The sequence below is a fragment of the Bombina bombina genome, chromosome 11, assembly GCF_027579735.1.
Source record: "Bombina bombina isolate aBomBom1 chromosome 11, aBomBom1.pri, whole genome shotgun sequence".
NCBI classification, from domain to species: Eukaryota; Metazoa; Chordata; class Amphibia; order Anura; family Bombinatoridae; genus Bombina; species Bombina bombina.
Window position 1 is genome coordinate 185030120 of NC_069509.1, and position 26850 is coordinate 185056969.

The 26850-nt window shown below is 39.3% G+C and overlaps 1 protein-coding gene across 1 annotated transcript in view; it reads right to left on the bottom strand.

The window, feature by feature from the left end:
- Window positions 1-26850, bottom strand: part of LOC128641799 (lipopolysaccharide-induced tumor necrosis factor-alpha factor homolog) — a 165240-nt gene that overhangs the window by 69668 nt on the left and 68722 nt on the right. Inside the window, exon 3 of the mRNA XM_053694336.1 lies at window positions 19802-19867. Within this exon, the coding sequence (XP_053550311.1) occupies window positions 19802-19867 (66 nt within the window). The remainder of the gene's footprint in view (window positions 1-19801; window positions 19868-26850) is intronic.

Below are 26850 nucleotides of genomic sequence, written 5' to 3' on the forward strand. Positions count from 1 at the left end.
CCTAATGTACTGCCACTTCAACCCTCAATACCAGAGTTGCTTACGGTAGCGGTAAGCAGCTAAAACGTGCTCGTGCACGATTCCCCCATAGGAAACAATGAGGCAGTTTTGGCTGAAAAAAAAACCTAACACCTGCAAAAAAAGCAGCGTTCAGCTCCCAACGCAGCCCCATTGTTTCCTATGGGGAAACACTTTCTAAGTCTGCACCTAACACCCTAACATGTACCCCGAGTATAAACACCCCTAACCTTACACTTATTAACCCCTAATCTGCCACCCCCGACATCGCTGACCCCTGCATTACATAATTAACCCCTAATCTGCCGCTCCGGACACCGCCGCCACCTACATTATCCCTATGTACCCCTAATCTGCTGCCCCAAACATCGCCGACCCCTATATTATATTTATTAACCCCTAATCTGCCCCCCCCCAACGTCACCCCTACCTTACCTACACTTATTAACCCCTAATCTGCCGACCGGACCTCGCCGCCACTATTATATATGTATTTACCCCTAAAGCTAAGTCTAACCCTAACACCCCCCTAAATTAAATATAATTTTAATCTAACGAAATAAATTAAATATTATTAACTGAAGTATTCCTATTTAAAACTAAATACTTACCTGTAAAATAAACCCTAAGCTAGCTACAATATAACGAATAATTATATTGTAGCTATTTTAGGATTTATATTTATTTTACAGGCAACTTTGTATTTATTTTAACTAGGTACAATAGCTATTAAATAGTTATTAACTATTTAATAGTTACCTAGTTAAAATAATTACAAAATTACCTGTAAAATAAATCCTAACCTAAGTTACAATTAAACCTAATACTACACTATCATTAAATTAATTAAATAAATTACCTACAATTACCTACAATTAAATAAACTAAACTAAATTACAAAAACAAACAAACACTAAATTACAAAAAATAAAAAAAGATTACAAGAATTTTAAGCTAATTATATCTACTCTAAGCCCCCTAATAAAATAACAAAGCCCCCCAAAATAAAAAAATGACCCTACCCTAATCTAAATTACAAATGTTAACAGCTCTATTACCAGCCCTTAAAAGGGCTTTTTGCGGGGCATGCCCCAAAGTAATCAGCTCTTTTGCCTGTAAAAAAAAACACAATACCACCCCCCAACATTACAACCCACCACCCACATACCCCTACTCTAACCCAACCCCCCTTAAATAAACCTAACACTACCCCCCTGAAGATCTCCATACCTTGAGTCGTCTTCATCCAACCGGGCCGAAGTCTTCATCCGATGGGGCAGAAGAGGACATCCAGACCGGCGGAAGTCTTCATCCTATCTGGGCAGAAGAGGACATCCGGACCGGCAGACATCTTCATCCAAGCAGCATCTTCTATCTTCATCCATCCGACGAGGAGTGGCTCCATCTTCAAGACCTCCGGCGTGAAACATCCTCCTTCCCCGACGACTACCGACGAATGAAGGTTCCTTTAAGTGACATCATCCAAGATGGCATCCCTCGAATTCCGATTGGCTGATAGGATTCTATCAGCCAATCGGAATTAAGGTAGGAAAAATCTGATTGGCTGATTTTTATGGGGGTATTGGGTGGGTTTTAGAGTAGGGTTGGTTGTGTGGGTGGTGGGTTTTAATGTTGGGGGGGATTTGTAATTTTTTTTAAGGTAAAAGAGCTGATTACTTTGGGGCAATGCCCCGCAAAAGGCCCTTTTAAGGGCTATTTGTAATTTAGTGTAGGGTAGGGCTTTTTTATTAGGGGGGGGGGGCTTTTTTATTTTGTTAGGGGGATTAGATTAGGTGTAATTAGTTTAAAAATCTTGTAATTTGTTTATTATTTTCTGTAATTTAGTGGGGTTTTTTGTACTTTAGATAATTTAATTTAATTGTATTTAATTGGTTTTAATTTATTTCATTTATTTAATTATAGTGTAGTGTTAGGTATTATTGTAACTTAGGTTAGGTTTTATTTTACAGGTACTTTTGTATTTATTTTAACTAGGTAGTTTATTAAATAGTTAATAACTATTTAGTAACTATTCTACCTAGTTAAAATAAATTCAAACTTGCCTGTAAAATAAAAATAAACCCTAAGATAGCTACAATGTAACTATTAGTTATGTTGTAGCTAGCTTAGGGTTTATTTTATAGGTAAGTATTTAGTTTTAAATAGGAATAATTTAGTTAATGATAGTAATTTTATTTAGATTTATTTAAATTATATTTAAGTTAGGGGGTGTTAGGGTTAGACTTAGTTTTAGGGGTTAATAAATTTAATATAGTGGCGGCGACGTTAGGGACGGCAGATTAGGGGTTAATAAATGTAGGTAGGTGTCGGCAATGTTAGGGACGGCAGATTAGGGGTTAATAATATTTAACTAGTGTTTGCGAGGCAGGAGTGCGGCAGTTTAGGGGTTAATATATTTATTATAGTGGCGGCGATGTCTGGTTCAGCAGATTAGGGGTTAAAAATTTTATTTTACTGTTTGCGATGTGGGAGGGCCTCGGTTTAGGGGTTAATAGGTAGTTTATGGGTGTTAGTGTACTTTTTAGCACTTTAGGTAAAAGTTTTATGCTACGGCGTTGTAGTGTAAAACTCTTAACTAAAATGCGGTACCAGTCTTGACAGGAGAGGGTGTACCACTCACTTTTTGTCAGACTCGTAATACCGGCGCTATGCAAGTCCCATTGAAAAAATAGGATATGCAATTTACGTAAGTGGATTTGCGGTATTTCCAAGTCTGGCAAAAAAAGTGAGCGGTGAGCCTGTACCTGCAAGATTCGTAATACCAGCGGGCGTTAAAAAGCAGCGTTAGGACCGGCCAACGCTGCTTTTTAACCCTAACGCACAACTCGTAATCTAGCCAACTGTTTTTAATTGTATCAGTTATTTGCTAAAAAGATTTCTACACAGGCTGTCAAAATAGAAACATACATTCATGTAATAATGGGCTTAAACTATCCCCATGTAAAAATATTTCCATAATCAGCGGTCCACAGCACCTTGGTTAGAATGAATCTCTTTTATTAAAGACAGATAAAACACAATATGCTACGTTTCGGGGTTACCCCCTTAATCATGCATGCTTTACACATCTTTAGTCCACATATTTAAAGGTAATTTTGGCACCAATCTCATTATTGCTGAATCTCTGATGCCCTCTAGTGGACCTATACTATATACTTCACATTTTGTTACATATTTGTAATTATCACCAAATACATTGGTATTTACATTGCAACTTATTAAAAAGATAATACTAACTACATAGTATTTACCTACAAAAAGGTTTCTGCTACTCTTGACTATAAACATTGCATGGAAATGTTTATGTTATTAAAAGAAGACAGATAAGTCATATTCCTTAAAACCCTTAGGTCTTAATGTCTATAATCCATGTATCCAATTAATTTCTCTCTGCTTTAATAATTTCTCTCTATCCATACCATTACGTTTGGGCCCTATATGATTTTCCACCTCATTTGTCTAATCTTGTGTCCTGTTTCTAGGAAATGGTTAGAAAGTGGGGCTTCCTGGTTTTTACATCTAATATTTGATCTATGTTGGCTAAGTCTATCCCTTACGTTTCTTGTGGTCTCCCCTATATCAATTAGGGAACATGGGCATTTGATTAGATAAACAACATATTTTGATTCAGATGTATGGTAACCATTAATTTAAAATTTCCTTCCATTATGTGGATAATGAAAAAATTCTCCCTTAATGATAGAGCTACAGCCCATACAACTTAAGCATGGATATCTGCCTGTTTTTTAATCCCCTATATGTGTTTGTACCATATGTGCACTAAAAATGTGTAAAGCCTGCATGATTAAGGGGGAACCCTGAAACATTGCATATTGTGTTTTATCTGTCTTGAATAAAAGAGATTCATTATAACCAAGGTGCTGTGGACTGCTGATCTTATGGCAAGACAGGAGGCTTCATATTTTGCATCAAGTCTTTACCAGTGGCGTCACTAGGCTTGGTGTCACCCGGTGCGGTAAGTCATGGTGTAACCCCCCAAGAATTTTTTTTTTTCTTTTACTAACGCTATTTGGAAATCTCAACTCCAATCTCCTTTATAACACATTTGGTGAGCCAATGACAAGAAACAAATGTGTGTAGTCACCAATAATCAACTAGCTCCCAGTAGTGCATAATTGTTGCTGCTGCTGAGGATATGTTCTTTCAGAAAAGAATACCAATTGAACAATGTAAACTTGTTAATTAAAGTGAAATATCCTCTTTGTATTTATAGGCTGAGAGGCATTAATAGGGCAACAATTCTATTTCAATGGCAATACAGGCATTTATGGAGTTACATATTTTTATAAGGTAAGAGTGGCATTTATGAGATAACAGGAGTGTATATGGGGGTAAGAGTGGCATTTATGGGGTAGCAAGGGTATTTATTGGATAACAGGGTTATTTATAGGGTTAGAAGAACATTTATGGGGAATGTAGGGTAACAAGGGTATTTATTGGTTAGTATCGATATGTTTAGTTGAGCATTTCTGGGGTAACAGGAGTATTCATTTTGTAGAAGTGCTATTTATAGTTAGAGGGGTATTTATGGGATAAAGGGTTATTGTATTTATATGGTTATGGGGTAACTGGTAACAGGATATATAGAGGGGTATTTATGTAATGCACTACCACCATATTTTTACTCTCATAATCATAACAGTTCACAAAATATAATATAATTACCATAATAACTCCATTCTTCACTCATGGCCTATGTTTATTTGCTATAGAAGCGCAGATTAATCTTGTATTATTGCATTAACAGTAGCAATGAAATTATCTAATCGGAGGAAAATATCAACTATTTGTTTCCAAAGGTTTTGTAAGTGAATATTATACAGCCGTCAAAAAGCAAGCACTGCACTCGTAGAGTTCTATAGAAAAAAACAAAATTTATGCTTACCTGATAAATTCCTTTCTCCTGTAGTGTGGTCAGTCCACGGGTCATCATTACTTCTGGGATATTAACTCCTCCCCAACAGGAAGTGCAAGAGGATTCACCCAGCAGAGCTGCTATATAGCTCCTCCCCTCTACGTCACCTCCAGTCATTCGACCAAGGACCAACGAGAAAGGAGAAGCCAAAGGGTGTAGTGGTGACTGGAGTATAATTCAAATTTTTTTTACCTGCCATAAAAAACAGGGTGGGCCGTGGACTGACCACACTACAGGAGAAAGGAATTTATCAGGTAAGCATAAATTTTGTTTTCTCCTGTTAAGTGTGGTCAGTCCACGGGTCATCATTACTTCTGGGATACCAATTCCAAAGCTAAAGTACACGGATGACGGGAGGGACAGGCAGGCTCTTTATACGGAAGGAACCACTGCCTGAAGAACCTTTCTCCCAAAAACAGCCTCCGAAGAAGCAAAAGTGTCAAATTTGTAAAATTTGGAAAAAGTATGAAGAGAAGACCAAGTTGCAGCCTTGCAAATCTGTTCAACAGAAGCCTCATTCTTAAAGGCCCAAGTGGAAGCCACAGCTCTAGTAGAATGTGCTGTAATTCTTTCAGGAGGCTGCTGTCCAGCAGTCTCATAGGCTAACCGTATTATGCTACGAAGCCAAAAAGAGAGAGAGGTAGCCGAAGCTTTTTGACCTCTCCTCTGACCAGAATAAACGACAAACAGGGAAGACGTTTGTCGAAAATCCTTAGTTGCCTGTAGATAAAATTTCAGGGCACGGACTACATCTAGATTGTGTAGAAGACGTTCCTTCTTCGAAGAAGGATTAGGACACAAAGATGGAACAACAATCTCTTGATTGATATTCCTGTTAGTGACCACCTTAGGTAGGAACCCAGGTTTAGTACGCAGAACTACCTTGTCTGAATGAAAAATCAGATAAGGAGAATCACAATGTAAGGCAGATAACTCAGAGACTCTTCGAGCCGAGGAAATCGCCATTAAAAACAGAACTTTCCAAGATAACAGCTTGATATCAATGGAATGGAGGGGTTCAAACGGAACACCCTGTAAAACATTAAGAACTAAGTTCAAACTCCATGGTGGAGCAACAGTTTTAAACACAGGCTTGATCCTAGCTAAAGCCTGACAAAAAGCTTGAACGTCCGGAACTTCTGACAGACGTTTGTGTAAAAGAATGGACAGAGCTGAAATCTGTCCCTTTAAGGAACTAGCGGATAAACCCTTTTCTAAACCTTCTTGTAGAAAAGACAATATCCTCGGAATCCTAACCTTACTCCATGAGTAACTCTTGGATTCGCACCAATATAAGTATTTGCGCCATATCTTATGGTAAATCTTTCTGGTAACAGGCTTCCTAGCCTGTATTAAGGTATCAATAACTGACTCAGAAAAAACACGTTTTGATAAAATCAAGCGTTCAATTTCCAAGCAGTCAGCTTCAGAGAAATTAGATTTTGATGTTTGAAGGGACCCTGGATCAGAAGGTCCTGTTTCAGAGGTAGAGACCAAGGTGGACAGGATGACATGTCCACTAGATCTGCATACCAAGTCCTGCGTGGCCATGCAGGCGCTATTAGAATCACTGATGCTCTCTCCTGTTTGATTCTGGCAATCAATCGAGGAAGCATCGGGAAGGGTGGAAACACATAAGCCATCCCGAAGGTCCAAGGTGCTGTCAAAGCATCTATCAGAACCGCTCCCGGATCCCTGGATCTGGACCCGTAACGAGGAAGCTTGGCGTTCTGTCGAGACGCCATGAGATCTATTTCTGGTTTGCCCCAACGTTGAAGTATTTGGGCAAAGACCTCCGGATGAAGTTCCCACTCCCCCGGATGAAAAGTCTGACGACCTAGGAAATCCGCCTCCCAGTTCTCTACTCCCGGGATGTGGATTGCTGACAGGTGGCAAGAGTGAGACTCTGCCCAGCGAATTATCTTTGATACTTCCATCATTGCTAGGGAGCTTCTTGTCCCTCCCTGATGGTTGATGTAAGCTACAGTCGTGATGTTGTCCGACTGAAACCTGATGAACCCCCGAGTTGTTAACTGGGGCCAAGCCAGAAGGGCATTGAGAACTGCTCTCGATTCCAGAATGTTTATTGGTAGGAGACTCTCCTCCTGATTCCATTGTCCCTGAGCCTTCAGAGAATTCCAGACAGCGCCCCAACCTAGTAGGCTGGCGTCTGTTGTTACAATTGTCCAGTCCGGCCTGCTGAATGGCATCCCCCTGGACAGATGTGGCCGAGAAAGCCACCATAGAAGAGAATTTCTGGTCTCTTGATCCAGATTCAGAGTAGGGGACAAGTCTGAGTAATCCCCATTCCACTGACTTAGCATGCACAATTGCAGCGGTCTGAGATGTAGGCGTGCAAAGGGTACTATGTCCATTGCCGCTACCATTAAGCCGATCACCTCCATGCATTGAGCTACTGACGGGTGTTGAATGGAATGAAGGACACGGCATGCATTTTGAAGCTTTGTTAACCTGTCTTCTGTCAGGTAAATCTTCATTTCTATAAGAGTCCCCAAGAAGGGAACTCTTGTGAGTGGAAAGAGAGAACTCTTCTTTTCGTTCACCTTCCATCCATGCGACCTTAGAAATGCCAGTACTAACTCTGTATGAGACTTGGCAGTTTGAAAGCTTGAAGCTTGTATCAGAATGTCGTCTAGGTACGGAGCTACCGAAATTCCTCGCGGTCTTATTACCGCCAGAAGAGCACCCAGAACCTTTGTGAAGATTCTTGGAGCCGTAGCCAATCCGAATGGAAGAGCTACAAACTGGTAATGCCTGTCTAGAAAGGCAAACCTTAGATACCGGTAATGATCTTTGTGAATCGGTATGTGAAGGTAAGCATCCTTTAAATCCACTGTGGTCATGTACTGACCCTTTTGGATCATGGGTAAAATTGTCCGAATAGTTTCCATTTTGAACAATGGAACTCTTAGGAATTTGTTTAGGATCTTTAAATCCAAGATTGGCCTGAAAGTTCCCTCTTTTTTGGGAACCACAAACAGATTTGAGTAAAACCCTTGTCCTTGTTCCGACCGCGGAACCGGATGGATCACTCCCATTAATAAAAGATCTTGTATGCAGCGTAGAAACGCCTCTTTCTTTATTTGGTTTGTTGACAACCTTGACAGATGAAATCTCCCTCTTGGAGGAGAGGATTTGAAGTCCAGAAGGTATCCCTGAGATATGATCTCTAACGCCCAGGGATCCTGGACATCTCTTGCCCAAGCCTGGGCGAAGAGAGAAAGTCTGCCCCCCACTAGATCCGTTCCCGGATCGGGGGACCTCAATTCATGCTGTCTTAGGGGCAGCAGCAGGTTTCCTGGCCTGCTTGCCCTTGTTCCAGGACTGGTTGGGTCTCCAGCCTTGTCTGTAGCGAGCAACAGCTCCTTCCTGTTTTGGTGCAGAGGAAGTTGATGCTGCTCCTGCTTTGAAATTACGAAAGGAACGAAAATTAGACTGTCTAGCCTTAGGTTTGGCTCTGTCTTGAGGCAGGGCATGGCCTTTACCTCCTGTAATGTCAGCGATAATTTCTTTCAACCCGGGCCCGAATAAGGTCTGCCCTTTGAAAGGTATATTAAGCAATTTAGATTTAGAAGTAACGTCAGCTGACCAGGATTTTAGCCACAGTGCTCTGCGCGCCTGAATGGTGAATCCGGAATTCTTAGCCGTAAGTTTAGTTAAATGTACTACGGCATCCAAAATAAATGAGTTAGCTAACTTAAGGGCTTTAAGCTTGTGTGTAATCTCATCTAATGGAGCTGATTCAAGTGTCTCTTCCAGAGACTCAAACCAAAATGCTGCTGCAGCCGTGACAGGCGCAATGCATGCAAGAGGTTGCAATATAAAACCTTGTTGAACAAACATTTTCTTAAGGTAACCCTCTAACTTTTTATCCATTGGATCTGAAAAGGCACAGCTATCCTCCACCGGGATAGTGGTACGCTTAGCTAAAGTAGAAACTGCTCCCTCCACCTTAGGGACCGTTTGCCATAAGTCCCGTGTGGTGGCGTCTATTGGAAACATCTTTCTAAATATCGGAGGGGGTGAGAACGGCACACCGGGTCTATCCCACTCCTTAGTAACAATTTCAGTAAGTCTCTTAGGTATAGGAAAAACGTCAGTACTCGACGGTACCGCAAAATATTTATCCAACCTACACATTTTCTCTGGTATTGCAACTGTGTTACAATCATTCAGAGCCGCTAACACCTCCCCTAGTAATACACGGAGGTTTTCCAGCTTAAATTTAAAATTTGAAATGTCTGAATCCAGTTTGTTTGGATCAGAACCGTCACCCGCAGAATGAAGCTCTCCGTCCTCATGTTCTGCAAATTGTGACGCAGTGTCTGACATGGCCCTAATATTATCAGCGCACTCTGTTCTCACCCCAGAGTGATCACGCTTACCTCTTAGTTCTGGTAATTTAGCCAAAACTTCAGTCATAACAGTAGCCATATCCTGTAATGTGATTTGTAATGGCCGCCCAGATGTACTCGGCGCTACAATATCACGCAACTCCCGAGCGGGAGATGCAGGTACTGACACGTGAGGCGAGTTAGTCGGCATAACTCTCCCCTCGTTGTTTGGTGAAATATGTTCAATTTGTACAGATTGACTTTTATTTAAAGTAGCATCAATGCAGCTAGTACATAAATTTCTATTGGGCTCCACTTTGGCTTTAGCACATATAGCACAGATATCTTCCTCTGAATCAGACATGTTTAACACACTAGCAAATAAACTAGCAACTTGGAAATACTTTTCAAGTAATTTACTATAATATGAAACATACTGTGCCTATAAGAAGCACAGAAAAAGTTATGACAGTTGAAAATTAATAAACTGAAAAGTTATAGCATCAAATCTTTGTAAAAACACAATTTTAGCAAAGGATTGCTCCCATTAGCAAAGGATAACTAACCCTGATAGCAGAAACAAAATACAGAAATAAACGTTTTTTATCACAGTCAACTACAATCTCACAGCTCTGCTGTGAGTGATTACCTCCCTCAAAACAAGTTTTGAAGACCCCTGAGTTCTGTAGAGATGAACCGGATCATGCAGGGAAGACAATAAATTTCTGACTGAATTTTTTGATGCGTAGCAAAAGCGCCAAAAAAGGCCCCTCCCCCTCACACACAACAGTGAGAGAGATCAGTAAACTGTCATAAATTAAATAAAACAACTGCCAAGTGGAAAAAAATTAGTGCCCAAAACATTTTTTCACCCAGTACCTCAGAAAATTAAACGATTTTACATGCCAGCAAAAAACGTTTAACATTAAATAAATTAAGTGTTATTAAAAAGCCTGTTGCTAGTCCCTGCAAATTAGGCTAAAGTCTTATGCATACAGTATAATTCCAGTGAAGTGCCATTCCCCAGAATACTGAAGTGTAAAATATACATACATGACAGCCTGATACCAGTTGCTGCTACTGCATTTAAGGCTGAGTTTACATTATATCGGTATGGCAGAATTTTCTCATCAATTCCATTGTCAGAAAATAATAAGCTGCTACATACCTCTTTGCAGATTAATCTGCCCGCTGTCCCCTGATCTGAAGTTTACCTCTCCTCAGATGGCCGAGAAACAGCAATATGATCTTAACTACGCCGGCTAAAATCATAGAAAAAACTCAGGTAGATTCTTCTTCAAATTCTACCAGAGAAGGAATAACACACTCCGGTGCTATTATAAAATAACAAACTTTTGATTGAAGGTATGAAACTAAGTATAATCACCACAGTCCTCTCACACATCCTATCTATTCGTTGGGTGCAAGAGAATGACTGGGGGTGACGTAGAGGGGAGGAGCTATATAGCAGCTCTGCTGGGTGAATCCTCTTGCACTTCCTGTTGGGGAGGAGTTAATATCCCAGAAGTAATGATGACCCGTGGACTGACCACACTTAACAGGAGAAATAATTGTTTAAAAGTGTTTAAAGTTGTCCTTTTTAGCAAAGTTTGCATTGTTTTGCTAGAACATACACCTTAAAAGGCCTAAATTATGTTTATTTTATATCATTTTCTGTGGACAATTAGGGGAATATAAATAAGCACCTGAATAGCTGAATTGAATGTTGCAGGGTCATTTTTTTTATTTTTTTTAAATCTCCTTATTGTACTTCAACTATTCTGTAGCAGTGCAAGAAAAAGAAAAACAGTGCAAGAAAACAGAAAAAAATATCCACATTGCAAAGCTTTTTCTACCCGCAGTTAAGAATTTTATAGCAATTTTAACTTTCTTTCATGTAATTGGCAAGAGTCCATGAGCTAGTGACATATGGGATATACAATCCTACCAGGAGGGGCAAAGTTTCCCAAACCTCAAAATGCCTATAAATACACCCCTCACCACACCCACAATTCAGTTTTACAAACTTTGCCTCCTATGGAGGTGGTGAAGTAAATTTGTGCTAAGATTTCTACGTTGATATGCGCTTCTCAGCATTGTTGAAGCCCGATTCCTTTCAGAGTACAGCGAATGTCAGAGGGACGTGAAGGGAGTATCACTTATTTGAATACGATGATTTCCCTAACGGGGGTCTATTTCATAGGTTCTCTGTTATCGGTTGTAGAGATTCATCTCCTACCTCCCTTTTCAGATCGACGATATACTCTCAATTTACCATTACCTCTACTAATAACTGTTTTAGTACTGGTTTGGCTATCTGCTATATGTGGATGGGTGTCTTTTGGTAAGTATGTTTTTTATTACTTAAGACACCTCAGCTATGGTTTGGCACTTTATGCATTTATATAAAGTTCTAAATATATGTATTGTACTTATATTTGCCATGAGTCAGGTTCATGTATTTCCTTCAGCAGACTGTCAGTTTCATATTTGGGGAATTTAAATATTTCAAGAAATGTATTTCTTACCTGGGGTTTTAGTCTTTTTTTCAATTGACTACTTCTTGCTATTGTGGGTATTAGGCCCGCGGGTGCATCAAATGCTAAACTTCATTGCGTCATTCTTGGCGCAAAAAATAGTTTGGTGCGGAAAGAGACGTTTATGACGCAACTTCGTAATTTCTGGCGTCATACGTGACGCCGAGGCCTTTTACACGGCGGCATCATTAGTGACGCGAGTGTGTCATTTCCGGTTATTTTTTGGCGGCAAAAAAGTTTACGTTACGTTGTGCGTCATGCTTGGTGCCAAATTTTTTTCATTATTTCAATACCCCATTGATGTTTGCCTCTTGCTTTTTTCTCTATCAGAGGCCTATGCTTTTGCATTTTTTCCCATTCCTGAAACTGTCATATAAGAAAATAGATCATTTTGCTTTATATATTGTTTTTTCTCTCACATTGAGCAAGATGTCCCAATCTGATCCTGCCTCAGAAGTTTCTGCTGGAACATTGCTGCCTGACATTGGTTCTACCAAAGCTAAGTGCATTTGTTGTAAAAGTGTAGAAATTATTCCACCAAATGTCATTTGTAATAGTTGTCATGATAAACTTTTATATGCAGATAGTGTTTCCATCAGTAATAGTACATTGCCAGTTGCAGTTCCTTCAACTTCTAATGTACATGATATACCTGTAAATTTTAAAGAATTTGTTTCTGATTCTATTCTGAAGGCTTTGTCTGCATTTCCACCTTCTAATAAACGTAAAAGGTCTTTTAAAACTTCTCATTTAGCTGATGAAATTTCAAATGACCGGCAACATAATAATTTATCCTCTTCTGATGAGGATCTATCTGATTCAGAAGATCCTTCCTCAGACATTGACACTGACAAATCTACTTATTTATTTAAAATAGAGTATATGTGTTCTTTATTAAAAGAAGTGGTAATTACTTTGGATATTGAGGTAACCAGTCCTATTGACGTTAAGTCTAATTAACGTTTAAATACTGTTTTTAAACCTCCTGTGGTTTCCTCAGAGGGGATTTCTGATATGATTTCTAGGGAATGGAATAAGCCAGGTACTTCTTTTATTCCTTCTTCAAGGTTTATAAAATTGAATCCTTTACCAGCAAAATCTATAGAGTTTTGGGAAAAAATCCCCAAAGTTGATGGGTCTATTTCTACTTTTGCTAAACGTACCACTATTCCTATGGAAGATAGTACTTCCTTTAAGGATCCTTTAGATAGGAAGCTTGAATCCTATCTAAGGAAGGCCTATTTATATTTAGGTCATCTTCTCAGACCTGCTATTTCTTTGGCTGATGTTGCGGCTGCCTCGACTTTTTGGTTCGAGAATTTAGCGCAACGAGAATTGGATCCTGACATATCTAGCATTACTCGCTTACTGCAACAGGCTAATAATTGTATTTGTGATGCCATTTTTTATATTATCAAAATTGATGTTAGATCCATGTTTTTAGCTGTATTAGCTAGAAGAGCTTTGTGGCTTAAATCTTGGAATGCTGATATGACATCTAAATCTAGATTACTATCTCTTTCTTTCCAAGGTAATAATTTATTTGGTTCTCAGTTGGATTCTATTATTTCAACTATCACTGGAGGAAAAGGAGTTTTTTTGCCTCAGGATAAAAAACCTAAGGGTAAATCTAAGGCTTCTAACCGTTTTCGTTCCTTTAGTCAGAATAAGGAACAAAAACTCAATCCTCCTCCCAAGGAATCTGCTTCCAGTTGGAAGCCTTCCTCAAATTGGAATAAATCCAAGCCATTTAGGAAACCAAAGTCTGCCCCTAAGTCCGCATGAAGGTGCTGCCCTCATTCCAGCTCAGCTGGTAGGGGGCAGATTAAGGTTTTTCAAGGATTTTTGGATAAAATCTGTCCAAAATCATTGGATTCAGAGCATTGCTTCTCAAGGGTATCGAATAGCATTCAAAGTAAGACCTCCTGTGAGAAGATTTTTTCTCTCACACATCCCAGGAAATCCAGTAAAAGCTCAGGCTTTTCTGAAGTATGTTTCAAACCTGGAGTCTTCAGGGGTAATCATGCCAGTTCCTCCTCAGGAACAAGGTTTGGGGTTTTATTCAAATCTATTCATTGTACCAAAGAAAGAAAATTTGTTCAGACCAGTTCTGGATCTGAAAATTTTGAATAGTTGTGTAAGAGTACCAACTTTCAAGATGGTAACTATAAGGACTATTCTGCCTTTTGTTCAGCAAGGACATTATATGTCCACAATAGACTTGCAGGATGCATACCTTCATATTCCGATTCATCCAGAACACTATCAGTTTCTGAGAGTCTCTTTTCTAGACAAGCATTACCAATTTGTTGCTCTTCCATTTGGCCTAACAACAGTTCCAAGAATCTTTTCAAAGGTTCTGGGTGCCCTACTATCTGTAATCAGAGAACAGGGTATTGCAGTGTTTCTTTATTTGGTCGATATCTTGTTACTAGCTCAGTCTTTACATACTGCAGAATCTCACACAAATCAACTAGTGTTGTTTCTTCGGAAACATGGTTGGAGGATCAATTTACCAAAAAGTTTCTTGATTCCTCAGACAAGGGTCACCTTTTTAGGTTTCCAGATAGATTCAGTGTCCATGACTCTGTCTCTAACAGACAAGAGACGTTTAAAATTGGTTGCAGCATGCCGGCACCTTCAGTCTCAGTCATTCCCTTCAGTGGCTATGTGCATGGAAGTTTTAGGTCTCATGACTGCAGCATCGGACGCGATCCCCTTTGCTCGTTTCCACATGAGACCTCTACAGCTTTGCATGCTGAATCAATGGTGCAGGGATTATACAAAGATATCACAATTAATATCATTGAATCCCAATGTACGACACTCTCTGACATGGTGGATAGATCACCATTGTTTGGTTCAAGGGGCCTCTTTTGTTCAGCCAACTTGGACTGTGATCTCAACAGATGCGAGTCTTTCAGGTTGGGGAGCTGTTTGGGGATCTCTGACAGCACAAGGGGTTTTGAAATCTCAAGAGGTGAGATTACCAATAAATATTTTAGAACTCCGTGCAATTCTCAGGGCTCTTCAGTTTTGGCCTCTGCTAAAGAGAGAACCGTTCATTTGTTTTCAGACAGACAATATCACAACTGTGGCTTATGTCAATCATCAGGGTGGGACTCACAGTCCCCAAGCTATGAAAGAAGTATCTCGGATACTTGCTTGAGCGGAATCCAGCTCCTGTCTAATCTCTGCAGTGCATATCCCAGGTGTAGACAATTGGGAGGCGGATTATCTCAGCCGCCAGACTTCCAGGGGAGTGGTCTCTCCATCCAGATGTGTTTTCTCAGATTGTTCAGAAGTGGGGTCTTCCAGAGATAGATCTCATGGCCTCTCATCTAAACAAGAAACTTCCCAGATACCTGTCCAGGTCCAGGGATGTTCAGGTGGAAGCAGTGGATGCACTGACACTTCCTTGGTGTTATCATCCTGCTTACATCTTCCCGCCTCTAGTTCTCCTTCCAAGAGTGATCTCCAAAATCATCATGGAACAGTGTGGCTCCAGCATGGCCACACAGGTTTTTGTATGCGGATCTGGTGCGGATGTCCAGTTGCCCGCCTTGGCCACTTCCGTTATGGCCCGACCTACTATCTCAAGGTCCGTTTTTCCATCAGGATCTCAAATCATTAAATTTGAAGGTGTGGAAATTGAACACTTAGTTCTAAGTCATAGAGGTTTCTCTGACTCAGTGATTAATACTATGTTACAAGCTCGTAAATCTGTCTCTAGAAAGATTTATTATAGAGTTTGGAAGACTTACATTTCATGGTGTTCTTCTCATAAATTCTCCTGGCATTCTTTTAGAATTCCTAGAATTTTACAGTTCCTTCAGGATGGTTTGGATAAGGGTTTGTCTGCAAGTTCCTTGAAAGGACAAATCTCAGCTCTTTCTGTTTTATTTCACAGAAAGATTGCTATACTTCCTGATATTCACTGTTTTGTACAGGCTTTAGTTCGTATTAAGCCTGTCATTATATCAATTTCTCCTCCTTGGAGTCTTAATTTTGTTCTGAAGGCATTACAGGCTCCTCCATTTGAGCCTATGCATTCTTTGGACATTAAACTACTTTCTTGGAAAGTGTTGTTCCTTTTGGCTATCTCTTCTGCTAGAAGAGTTTCTGAGCTATCTGCTCTTTCTTGTGAGTCTCCTTTTCTGATTTTTCATCAGGATAAGGCAGTTTTGTGGACTTCTTTTCAATTTTTACCTAAGGTTGTGAATTCTAACAACATTAGTAGAGAAATTGTTGTCCCTTCCTTATGTCCTAATCCTAAGAATTCTTTGGAGAGATCCTTACATTCTTTGGATGTGGTAAGAGCTTTGAAATATTATGTGGAAGCTACTAAAGATTTCAGGAAGACTTCCAGTCTATTTGTTTTATTTTCTGGTCCTAGGAAAGGTCAGAAGGCTTCTGCTAGTTCCTTGGCTTCTTGGTTGAAACTTTTGATTCATCAAGCTTATTTGGAGTCGGGTCAGGCCCCGCATCAGAGAATTACAGCTCATTCTACTAGATCAGTTTCCTGATGTGGGCTTTTAAGAATGAAGCTAGAGTTGATCAGATTTGCAAAGCGGCGACTTGGTCCTCTTTGCATACATTTACTAAATTCTACCGTTTTGATGTATTTGCTTCTTCGGAAGCAGTTTTTGGTAGAAAAGTTCTTCAGGCAGCTGTTTCAGTTTGATTCTTCTGCTTTTGATTTAAGATTTTTTCTTTCAAAGATGAAATAAACTTTTTTTTGTTTTGGGTTGTGGATTAATTTTTTCAGCGGAATATGGCTGTTTTTATTTTTATTCCCTCCCTCTCTAGTGACTCTTGAGTGGAAGACTCACCATCTTGGGTATTGATATCCCATATGTCACTAGCTCATGGACTCTTGCCAATTACATGCAAGAAAACATAATTTATGTAAGAACTTACCTGATAAATTAATTTCTTTCATATTGGCAAGAGTCCATGAGGCCCACCCTTTTAATGGTGGTTATGCTTTTTTGTATAAAGCACAATTATTTCCAAATTTCCTTTGTTGATGCTTTCTACTCCTTTCTTTATCACCCCACTGCTTGGCTATTCATTAAACTGAATTGTGGGTGTGGTGAGGGGTGTATTTATATGCATTTTGAGGTTTGGGAAACTTTGCCCCTCCTGGTAGGATTGTATATCCCATATGTCACTAGCTCATGGACTCTTGCCAATATGAAAGAAATGAATTTATCAGGTAAGTTCTTACATAAATTATGTTTTTTTTTGTTTATGTCCTTTTAACCCCATCTTTGTATTAACCACTTACCTTCCAAGGAGGGCTTCACATAAGCCTGGTTCATTGGCAGCAATGGGGTTAAATCATTGTACAGGTAAACAGTAGGTGTGTGTGGGGGGTCAAGTCAGGAAAAGTCTACCTCTGTGCTCTGTATACAAACACCACCACCATATTTGTACTGTACTCTGAGTCTCTCACTGCTACATATGTAGAAACAACACCAGTGACACCACCATATTTGTACTCTAGTCTAAATTATACAGAAACTGTCTACAGACTCAGTTACGAGCTGAACTGACAAGACAGACTCCCAGGACTTACTTGGTCTTGGCGCTGGCGGCACAGGGCACACATCCATATTGCGTGCATATCCTTCAGTCTTCAGTCCTTCTGTCTCAGAGACACTGCTCTGACCGCCACTGCTAGACTGTTAAGCCTGCATGCAGCACTGTGTTATATCACCTGGGCAGGTTTATGCGCGAGGCTCTTAGTTTGGGAAGCCGGGAGCGCTGCCCTGCTGACACTGGTGCCCTGTTCCCAGGGCCGGGTGTGCTGAGAACAACCCGCATCTGCCTTAGGCAGCATTAATGGTGGACCCCTTGGCCCTTCTTACAACAAGGCAAAAGCTGTGCCAGTCTCCACAAGTAATAAAAAAAAAAAATGTCATCGACGTTAATGTGGTGATTGTGGTGTCACCCCCTGGAGGGTGTCACCTGGGTGCGGTCCACCCCCCCCGCACCCCCCTAGTGACGCCACTGATCTTTACTAAATCCAAACAGCAGCAAAGAAAACATACAGAGAAAAAATAATAACGTAATGAACAAGACTGCACCAATCAGCACACAGCAGCCTAATAAGCTGTAATGAACAAGACTGCACCAATCAGCACACAGCAGCCTAATAAACTGTAATGAACAAGACTGCACCAATCAGCACACAGCAGCCTAATAAACTATAATGAACAAGTCCAGCACTTCCTCTTTTCTTAGCTGCTTCCAGACAGCAGGTCATGTATTCATTTTCCCCCTCAAATTTTAATGAAATTTGATTATCTTTGCTTAAGATCACTAATCTGTTTATCACTGTTTTAGAGTATACTATAAACCAGTATATAGGTTTCTTTCCTAGGTTCTTTAGTCCTTTATTTTCCTAGTTTTATTCTTCCTTTGAAAATGTCATTTCCTTGTGTATTTCTGTTTTCTATCTTCTTCCTTCTGCTAAGTAGTTTTTTTGCCTTTAAAAGTTTGTATCAGCTATGGCCAACGTATTAAATTATCCTTAATCCCTTTTCAGAGGTATCCCTTAATTCCTATGAGACTTGCTCTAAACTCTGTAGCTCAATATCAGAGTCTCTTTTATCCTCGCAATTGGTTTGGGAAGACCCTATATCTTCCAGTCTCACATAGAGGCATAACTCCAGTTCGAGGGCTGTTTCACATAGGGGTGATATAACCTCCTCCCCAGAGGTAAAATGGGGTTTAAAGAACCCTCCTTCCTCAGGGTTATCAAGAGGGACATCAGAGCTTCGACTCTGACAAATGTTTGAAATAGTTTATTTTGTTTTGAATCTTTTGTATGTAAGTGCTTTAAAAATGCAAAATATGAAGCCTCCTGTCTTGCCATAAAATTCAGATTATTATAGCCTATGGTGAATAAATAATCTTGATTTTATTAAAGACAGGAGGCGAATATCCCCCCCTTCTTTTCCCTCCCATTATATATTAATAAGAGTTTGTTTTCTGGAAATTTCATCTAAATGATTTTCCTTTTCTGGGATTGTTGTTACTTTGCATTTTTTCTCTTTTCAGTGACTCTGTGGATTTTATGTTCTCCCTTATCTACTGACCATGTCATCTGTTGTTTCTCCGTTCCTGGGTATCGCTGTTCCATTTTGGTCTAGGATGGATATTTAGAGTTCGTTTTCTGCATGACTGGTTCCGCTGTCTTATGATCAAAGAAAAGAGGAAGTGCTGACTTGTTCATTACAGTTTATTAGACCGCTGTGTGCTGATTGGTGCAGCCTTGTTACTATGTTATTTTTTCTCTGTATGTTTTCTTTGCTGCTGTTTGCATTCAGTAAAAATTTGATGCAAAATATTTGCCTCCTGTCTTTAATAAAATGAAGATTATTTATACACCATAGGCTATAATCTGAATTGTAGAACTATATTGTAAGGGAACTGGCAGAATCCCTTGTTGTCACGAGCATTTAGGATTACCTTGGACTGCTATGCTCTACATTTTGTGTCATGTGAAAGTATTTGACAGGCATTAAAAACTGTCTGATTGAAGAGTTGACAAATTGGATAGAAATTATATAAAATCTGTATTCTTCATATTAACCATTTTGCTAAGTATTGGAATGCAATTCAGGTGGTTTAGAATCTACATCAATTTAAGAGAATGAACGTGTAAGAAATAACTGAAACCAAACAAAATACCATTCAATGTTTGTTTTTTATGCAAAATTTGTTTGCAACATATTAATGATACAAACACGGTGCTAAGTAATGAAGATCCTTTATATCCATTTTGGATATACTATTTTTTGCATCAGACAACTTAATGTGCCCTGTTCTATGTACAGTATGTTTAATGTATAGCCAGTTATGTCATGATACATTGCTAATTATTATTATACATCAAATTAGTCAAAACTTGCAATAGGTCTCACCTAGGTTTTGTTGATACCCAGGAGCATAAGGATGAGGTGCACTAGGTCCCTGATGTATAATTCCTCCTGTAAATAGAAACATATCAGTAGAGAGGATTATTTGGTAGTGCATTACAGAGATGTAATAGCTGAAGTTCAAGTGAATGCAGAGACGCCTGGAGATTCAGAATGTCCTGGATAGTACAGTATATATAATGGGATTGTATGATAACTGCACAGTATGTAACTGAAGTTAGCCTTTTACAGAAAAGCATGTAACTATAGAAGTTACTTTATTAGTAGAGGGGTTTAGGCAGCACCTCCACACCTGCAGCTACGGACAGGGAATGTCAGTCCCTCATGCACAAGAAACAGGAAAGTCCAGCGGCAGAAAATCAAATTCTTTATTTCTCTGAGACATGATTAAGGGCTTTTGAGCTTGAAACACTGTCTCATTTCTGTTTCACCTTGACCCCCATGAAGATAAAGGATTTGATTTGATTTCCTGTGGCTGGAGCTTTCTGTTTCTTGTACTATTGAAGTTACTGTCTTTTACCACAGACTATGTAACTATAGAAGTTACTGTCTTTTGCCACAGACTATGTAACTATAGAAGTTACTGTCTTTTGCTGCAGAGCATATAACTATAGAAGTTACAGTCTTTTACTGCAGAGCATATAACTATAGGTTACTGTCTTTTACCTCAGAGTATGTAACTATAAAAGTTATGGAGGCCTACTTATCAAGCCGTCAAATTACTTGCATTCAACGGCACCAATACTCTCGCCTGATATCGCCTAACATTGTGGCCGCAGACCAGAATACGCTCTCCATATTTAACAAAAAAGCTGTCAAAAGCCGCTCACCAAGTACGGGGCGATGAGCAGTGGACTGTTGTTAACTAAACAGTCATCAATCTCGCTGCTCTTCGACTTTTTCACAGCTTTATTTGTATACTGTCACTAAACACAGACACTATACTAAACTGTTTAACCCCTATCCCGCCGCTCCCGGACCCCGCCCCAACTAAATAAAGTTATTAACCCCTAAACCGCCGCTCCTGGAGCCCACCGCAACTCTTATAAACTTATTAACCCCTATCCTGCCGCTCCCGGACCCCACTGCAACTAACTAAATGTATTAACCCCTAAACCTCTGGCCTCCCACATCACTACCACTTACTAAACCTATTAACCCCTAAACTGCCAGCCCCCCACATCGCCATAAACTAAATTAACCTATTAACCCCTAAACCTAACAACCCGCTAACTTTATATTAAATATTAACTCATCCCTATCTTATAATAAATTTAAACTTACCTTTAAATTTAAATTAAACTATATTAAACTAATAATTAATGTACCCTAACTGTTATAAAAAAATGACATTAAATTATATTAAACTAATAATTAATCTACCCAAACTGTTATGCTAAAATTAAATTAAACTATATTAAACTATTAATTAACCTACCCTAACTGTTATACTAAAATTACATTAAACTACAAATTAAATTAACTATTTTATATATTTAAACACCTAACCCTACTCAAATAATTTAAATCTACAATTAAAAATTACAACAACTAAGTAACACAAAATAACAAACATTAAGTTACAAAAAAAATAAACACAAAATAAAAAATAAATTATCAAATATTTAAACTAATTACACCGAATCTAAAAAAACAAAAGCCCCCCAAAATAAAAAAAACCCTAACCTACAATAAACTACCAATGACCCTTAAAAGGGCCTTTTGCGGGGCATTGCCCCAAAGAAATCAGCTTTTACCTGTAAAAAAATACAAACAACCCCACAACAGTAAAACCCACCAACCATACAACCAACCCCCCAAATAAAAACCTAACTAAAAAACCTAAGCTCCCCATTGCCCTGAAAAGGGCATTTGTATGGGCATTGTCCTTAAAAGGGCATTCAGCTCTTTTTCAAAAGCCCAAACCCTAATCTAAAAATAGAACCCACCCAATAAACCCTTAAAAAATCCTAACATTAACCCCCGAAGATCCACTTACAGTTTTTGAAAAGCCGACATCCAGTCCTCATCGAAGCCGGCAGAAGTCTTCACCCCGACGGGATCTTCTATCTTCATTCATCCGGCGCAGAGTGGCTCCATCTTCAAGACATCCGACGCTGAGCATCCTCTTCTTACGACTTCTTCTTCGGTATGAAAGTTCCTTTAAATGACGTCATCCAAGATGGCGTCCCTTAGAATTCTATCAGCCAATCGGAATTAAATTGAAAATTAATTTGAAAAAATCCTATTGGCTGTTGCAATCAGCCAATAGGATTGAGCTTTCATCCTATTGCCTGATCCAATCAGCCAATAAGATTGAGCTTGCATTCTATTGGCTATTCCAATCAGACTTCAGCTGCTTGGTTGAAGACTTCTGCCGGCTTCGATGAGGACTTCTTGTTGAGGATGGATGTCGGCTTTTCAGAAACTGTAAGTGGATCTTCGGGGGTTAGTGTTAGGATTTTTTAAGGGTTTATTGGGTGGGTTTTTTTTTTTAGATTAGGGTTTGGGCTTTTGAAAAAGAGCTTAATGCCCTTTTAAGGGCAATGCCCATATAAATGTCCTTTTCAGGGCTATGGGGAGCTTAGGTTTTTTTTAGTTAGGTTTTTATGGGGTTGGTTGTGTGGGTAGTGGGTTTTACTGTTGGGGGGATATTTGTATTTTTTATTTACAGGTAAAAGAGCTGATTTCTTTGGGGCAATGCCCCAGAAAAAGGCCCTTTTAAGGGCCATTGGTAGTTTATTGTAAGTTAGGGTTTTTTTTTATTTTGGGGGACTTTTTTATTTTCATAGGGCTCTTATATTAGGTGTAATTAGTTTAAATATTTGATAATTTATTTTTTATTTTGTGTAACTTAGTGTTTATTTTTTTGTAACTTAGTGCTTGTTATTTTTTGTAACTTAGTTGTTAGTTTTTGTTGCTTTGTAATTTTTAATTGTAGATTTAAATTATTTGAGTAGGGTTAGGTGTTTAAATATGTAATATAGATAATTTAATTTGTAGTTTAATGTAGTTTTAGTATAACAGTTAGGGTAGATTAATTATTAGTTTAATATAGTTTAATTTAAATCTAAAGGTAAGTTTAAATTTATTATAAGATAGGGATGAGATAATATTTAATGTAAAGATAAGGGGTTGTTAGGTTTAGGGGTTAATAGGTTAATTTAGTTTATGGCGATGTGGGGGGCTGGCAGTTTAGGGGTTAATAGGTTTAGTAAGTGCTAGTGATGTGGGAGGACAGGGGTTCATACATTTATTTAGTTGCTGTGGGATCCGGGAGCGGCGGGATAGGGGTTAATAACTTTATGTAGGTGGCGGCGTGGTCTGGGAGCAGCGGAATAGGGGTTAATAACTTTATGTAGGTGGTGGCAGTGTCAGGGCAGCAGATTAAGGGTTAATAAGTATAATGTAGGTGGCGGCGGTGGCAGATTAGGGGTTAATAAGTATAATGTAGGTGGCGGCGGTGTAGGGGGCGGCAGATTAGGGCAGCAGCCTGGAGCAGATATACCGTTTGGGCATATATTTCCCTTATCTAAACCCGAATTAGACCATCTTAAAACAATATATTCAAGAAAACCTAAGTGTTTAGACTCGGGGTATACGTTAGGGTGTTAGGTGTAAACATAACTTTTATTCTCCCATAGGAATCAATGGGATATCGGGCAGCAGCGAACATAAGCTTTCGCTGCTTTCAGACTCCCATTGATTCATATGGCATCCGCTGCCTCCAGGGTGGCAGAGTGAAAAGCAGGTATGCTGGGCCAGAATAGTGGCGAGCATACCTGCTAGATATTTGTTAACTAGCAAAAGTAGTCAGATAGTGCAGAATTTGCATTCAGAACATCTGTAGCGACGTAAGCATCAATCTGTGTCAGACTGAGACCGGCGGATCAAATGTTACGTCACAAATTTCTACTTTTGCCGGTCTGTAGGCTTTGATAAATAAGGGGAATCAGGCTCTCCACAATTACGCTGCGGAATTCCAGCGTATTTGTGGTTGACGGCTTGATAAATAGGCCTCATGGTCTTTTACCACAGAGTATGTAACTATAGAAGTTACTGGGGCCCATTTATTAAGCTCTGGATGGAGGCTCGCCATAAACAATAGTTATGAAGCAGCGGTCTAAAGACTGCTGCTCCATAATCTGTCTGCCTGCTCTGAGCAGGCGGACAGACATTGCCGCAATTCAACCCGATCAAGTACGATCAAGGTTCAAAGTCTGCATTTAGACCATAGACAGTCTAGTTTAAAGATCCATTTATATTCATTTAATAGAATAATTTTCTCGAAGTCTCCTCCTCTCCAATTTTTTTGCCTTCTATCTTCAGGATATGTTCTCTGATTCGATCTCTAAGGGCCTGCAGGTCTAACCCACATACTGCAGGCCACAGGAACATTCTAGTAGGTAAATAATACCTTTGTCCTTACAGCGGATCATCTGCTGGATTTTGAACTTTTCTTTTGTGACATGTGACTGTACATTTTGGGTCCTAGTACCATGCTTACATGCTTTGCATGTGTGGCAAGGGATAAAAACTTTTAAGGTTGGTGCCTTGTATGCCTCTCACTGTGTCCGTTTTTTTCCCACTTACACTGGTGGCTAGAATGGTTTTCAAGTTTCGTGTCTTTGTATATATAAAATGTGGTGTTTCACTGAGTGTTTCACCTATATGCAATTGACCATCAGCATAGAGACAGTCTTCTCATTTTTTTATTTTTTTATTTATTCTATGGCTAGACAGCTATATATATTCTTCTACATATTTCTATCATTTATTTTTATTTGGATCTTTAATCAAGTATGATTAATATGTTTATCCATATGGTTATTTATTCTAAATACATATGTTTATATTATTTCTATATTATAAATGGCCGCCATTATTCTATACTTACTCATTGGTCAAAACCTCACACACCCATATTTCTGAGGGCGGCAAAATTTGTCACCTCTCCTTGGTTCTGATAGGCTAAACTAGCCTTTAAATACTTCAAAGATACACATGTTGGTATAGTCTTGATAAAGGCCTCTCCAGGCTGAAATGCATAGACAGACCCCCATTCGACATACCAGCCTGACATACAGTGAGCACATTTCCATTTACGAGCTTTGTCCTAATAGCAGACACTCTAAGGGGCATATCTATCAAGCTCCGTATGGAGCTTGAAGCACAGTGTTTCTGCTGCTCCATAACCTGTCCGCCTGCTCTGAGGAGGCGGACAGCGATCACCGCAATTCAACCCATTCGAATACGATCAGGTTGATTGACACCCATCCATGTATCTGGTTATATTAGGTATAACATGGCTCAAACTTCACAATCCCAGTATTTCCTGGTCTACATCTACTACTGACTTAAAGTCTGAGTATTGTAACCAAAAATGCTACCCTGCCTTACACATTCTACAAACATATGACTTCCTTATTCCACAGGAGTATTCCGATTTTTCCAATGTCTTTTGGGGTTTTTAGTGGTAAAATTTTGTTTTGGGGTTTATAGTGGTAAAATGTAGATTGAGTTGTGGGGGTTAGCGGATTAGGGGTTAATAGTGTAATTAGATAGTTTGCGTTTTGGGTGGGTGGCGGATTAGGTGTTAATAACTTTATTAGGCCCTTTACGATGTGGGGGTTGGTGGATTAGGGTTTAATACATTTATTTATTTATTGCGGTGGGGGGATGGCGGTTGACAGGAAGATATTGCACAATCGCTAGGTGTTTGTTAATACTTCTAGGCAGTTACGGTAGTTTCATATTCAGTGCAAGGCTTGCTGCACCTGTCTGTGTGGCAAGGTGAAAATGGAGTAAAATGTCTCCATCTTCACGGCGTAAGTCCTTGCGCTGAATATGTGATACCTACTTGCGACGCCGGTTCTATGTTAGTTTATAGAAGTAAAAATAGTGGGCGATGGATGAAATATCATATATGTGATAGCAATATCCCAATAAAATACCGGACGCCGGCTTTTGCGGGCGACACCACATTTGTAATTTCGCCCTAGATTTTTGTGCACTTTTTGGTGTTAAAATTTAGATCTGAATCATTTTTCCAATCCTCCTTTTTTTTTAAAACAAAATGTATGCTTATCTGAATTTTTTTTTCTTTCCGGATATGGAGAATCCACAACATCATTCAATTATTAGTGTGAATATCACTCCTGGCCAGCAGGAGGAGGCAAAGAGCATCACAGCAAAGCGGTTGAGTGTCACTCCCCTACCCATAATCCCCAGTCATCCCTGAAGTGAAATGGAAAATGAATAACAAAAAGGTGTAGAGGTGCCTGAGGTTTAGTAAAAAATAACTGTCTTAATAAAGGGTTGGGTCGTGGACTCTCCATATCTGGAAAGAAATGTATCAGGTAAGCATAAATTGGTTTTCTTTCGTAAGATATGGAGAGTCCACAACATTATTCAATTACTAGTGGGAACCAATACCCAAGCTAGCGGACACAGAATGAACAGGGAAGGAGAACAAGACAGGCAGACCTAAACAGAAGGCACCACCGCTTGAAGAACCTTTCTCCCAAAAGAGGCCTCAGCCAAGGAGAAAGTATCAAATTTGGAAAATTTGGAAAAAGTATGCAGAGAGGACCAAGTTGCAGCCTTACAAATCTGTTCCACAGAAGCTTCATTTTTGATTCCTGATTAATATTTTTATCCGAAATCACTTTAGGAAGAAACCCCAATTTAGTACGAAGAACCGCCTTATCCGCATGAAAGATAAGGTAAGGCGAATCACACTGGAAAGACGAGAGTTCTGAAACTCTCTGAGCAGAAGAAATAGCAATAAGAAACAAAACCTTCCATGATAACAACTTAATATCTATGGAATGCATTGGCTGCATTGCTGCAAATCTTTAAGAACAAGATTAAGGCTCCAAGGAGGAGCAACAGGGCCTGACAAAAAGATTGAACATCTGGCACATCCCCCAGACGCTTCTGTAACAAAATATATAATGCAGAAATCTGACTTTTCAGAGAACTGACTGACAACCCTTTCTCCAGAACTTCCTGGAGAAAAGACAAAATTCTAG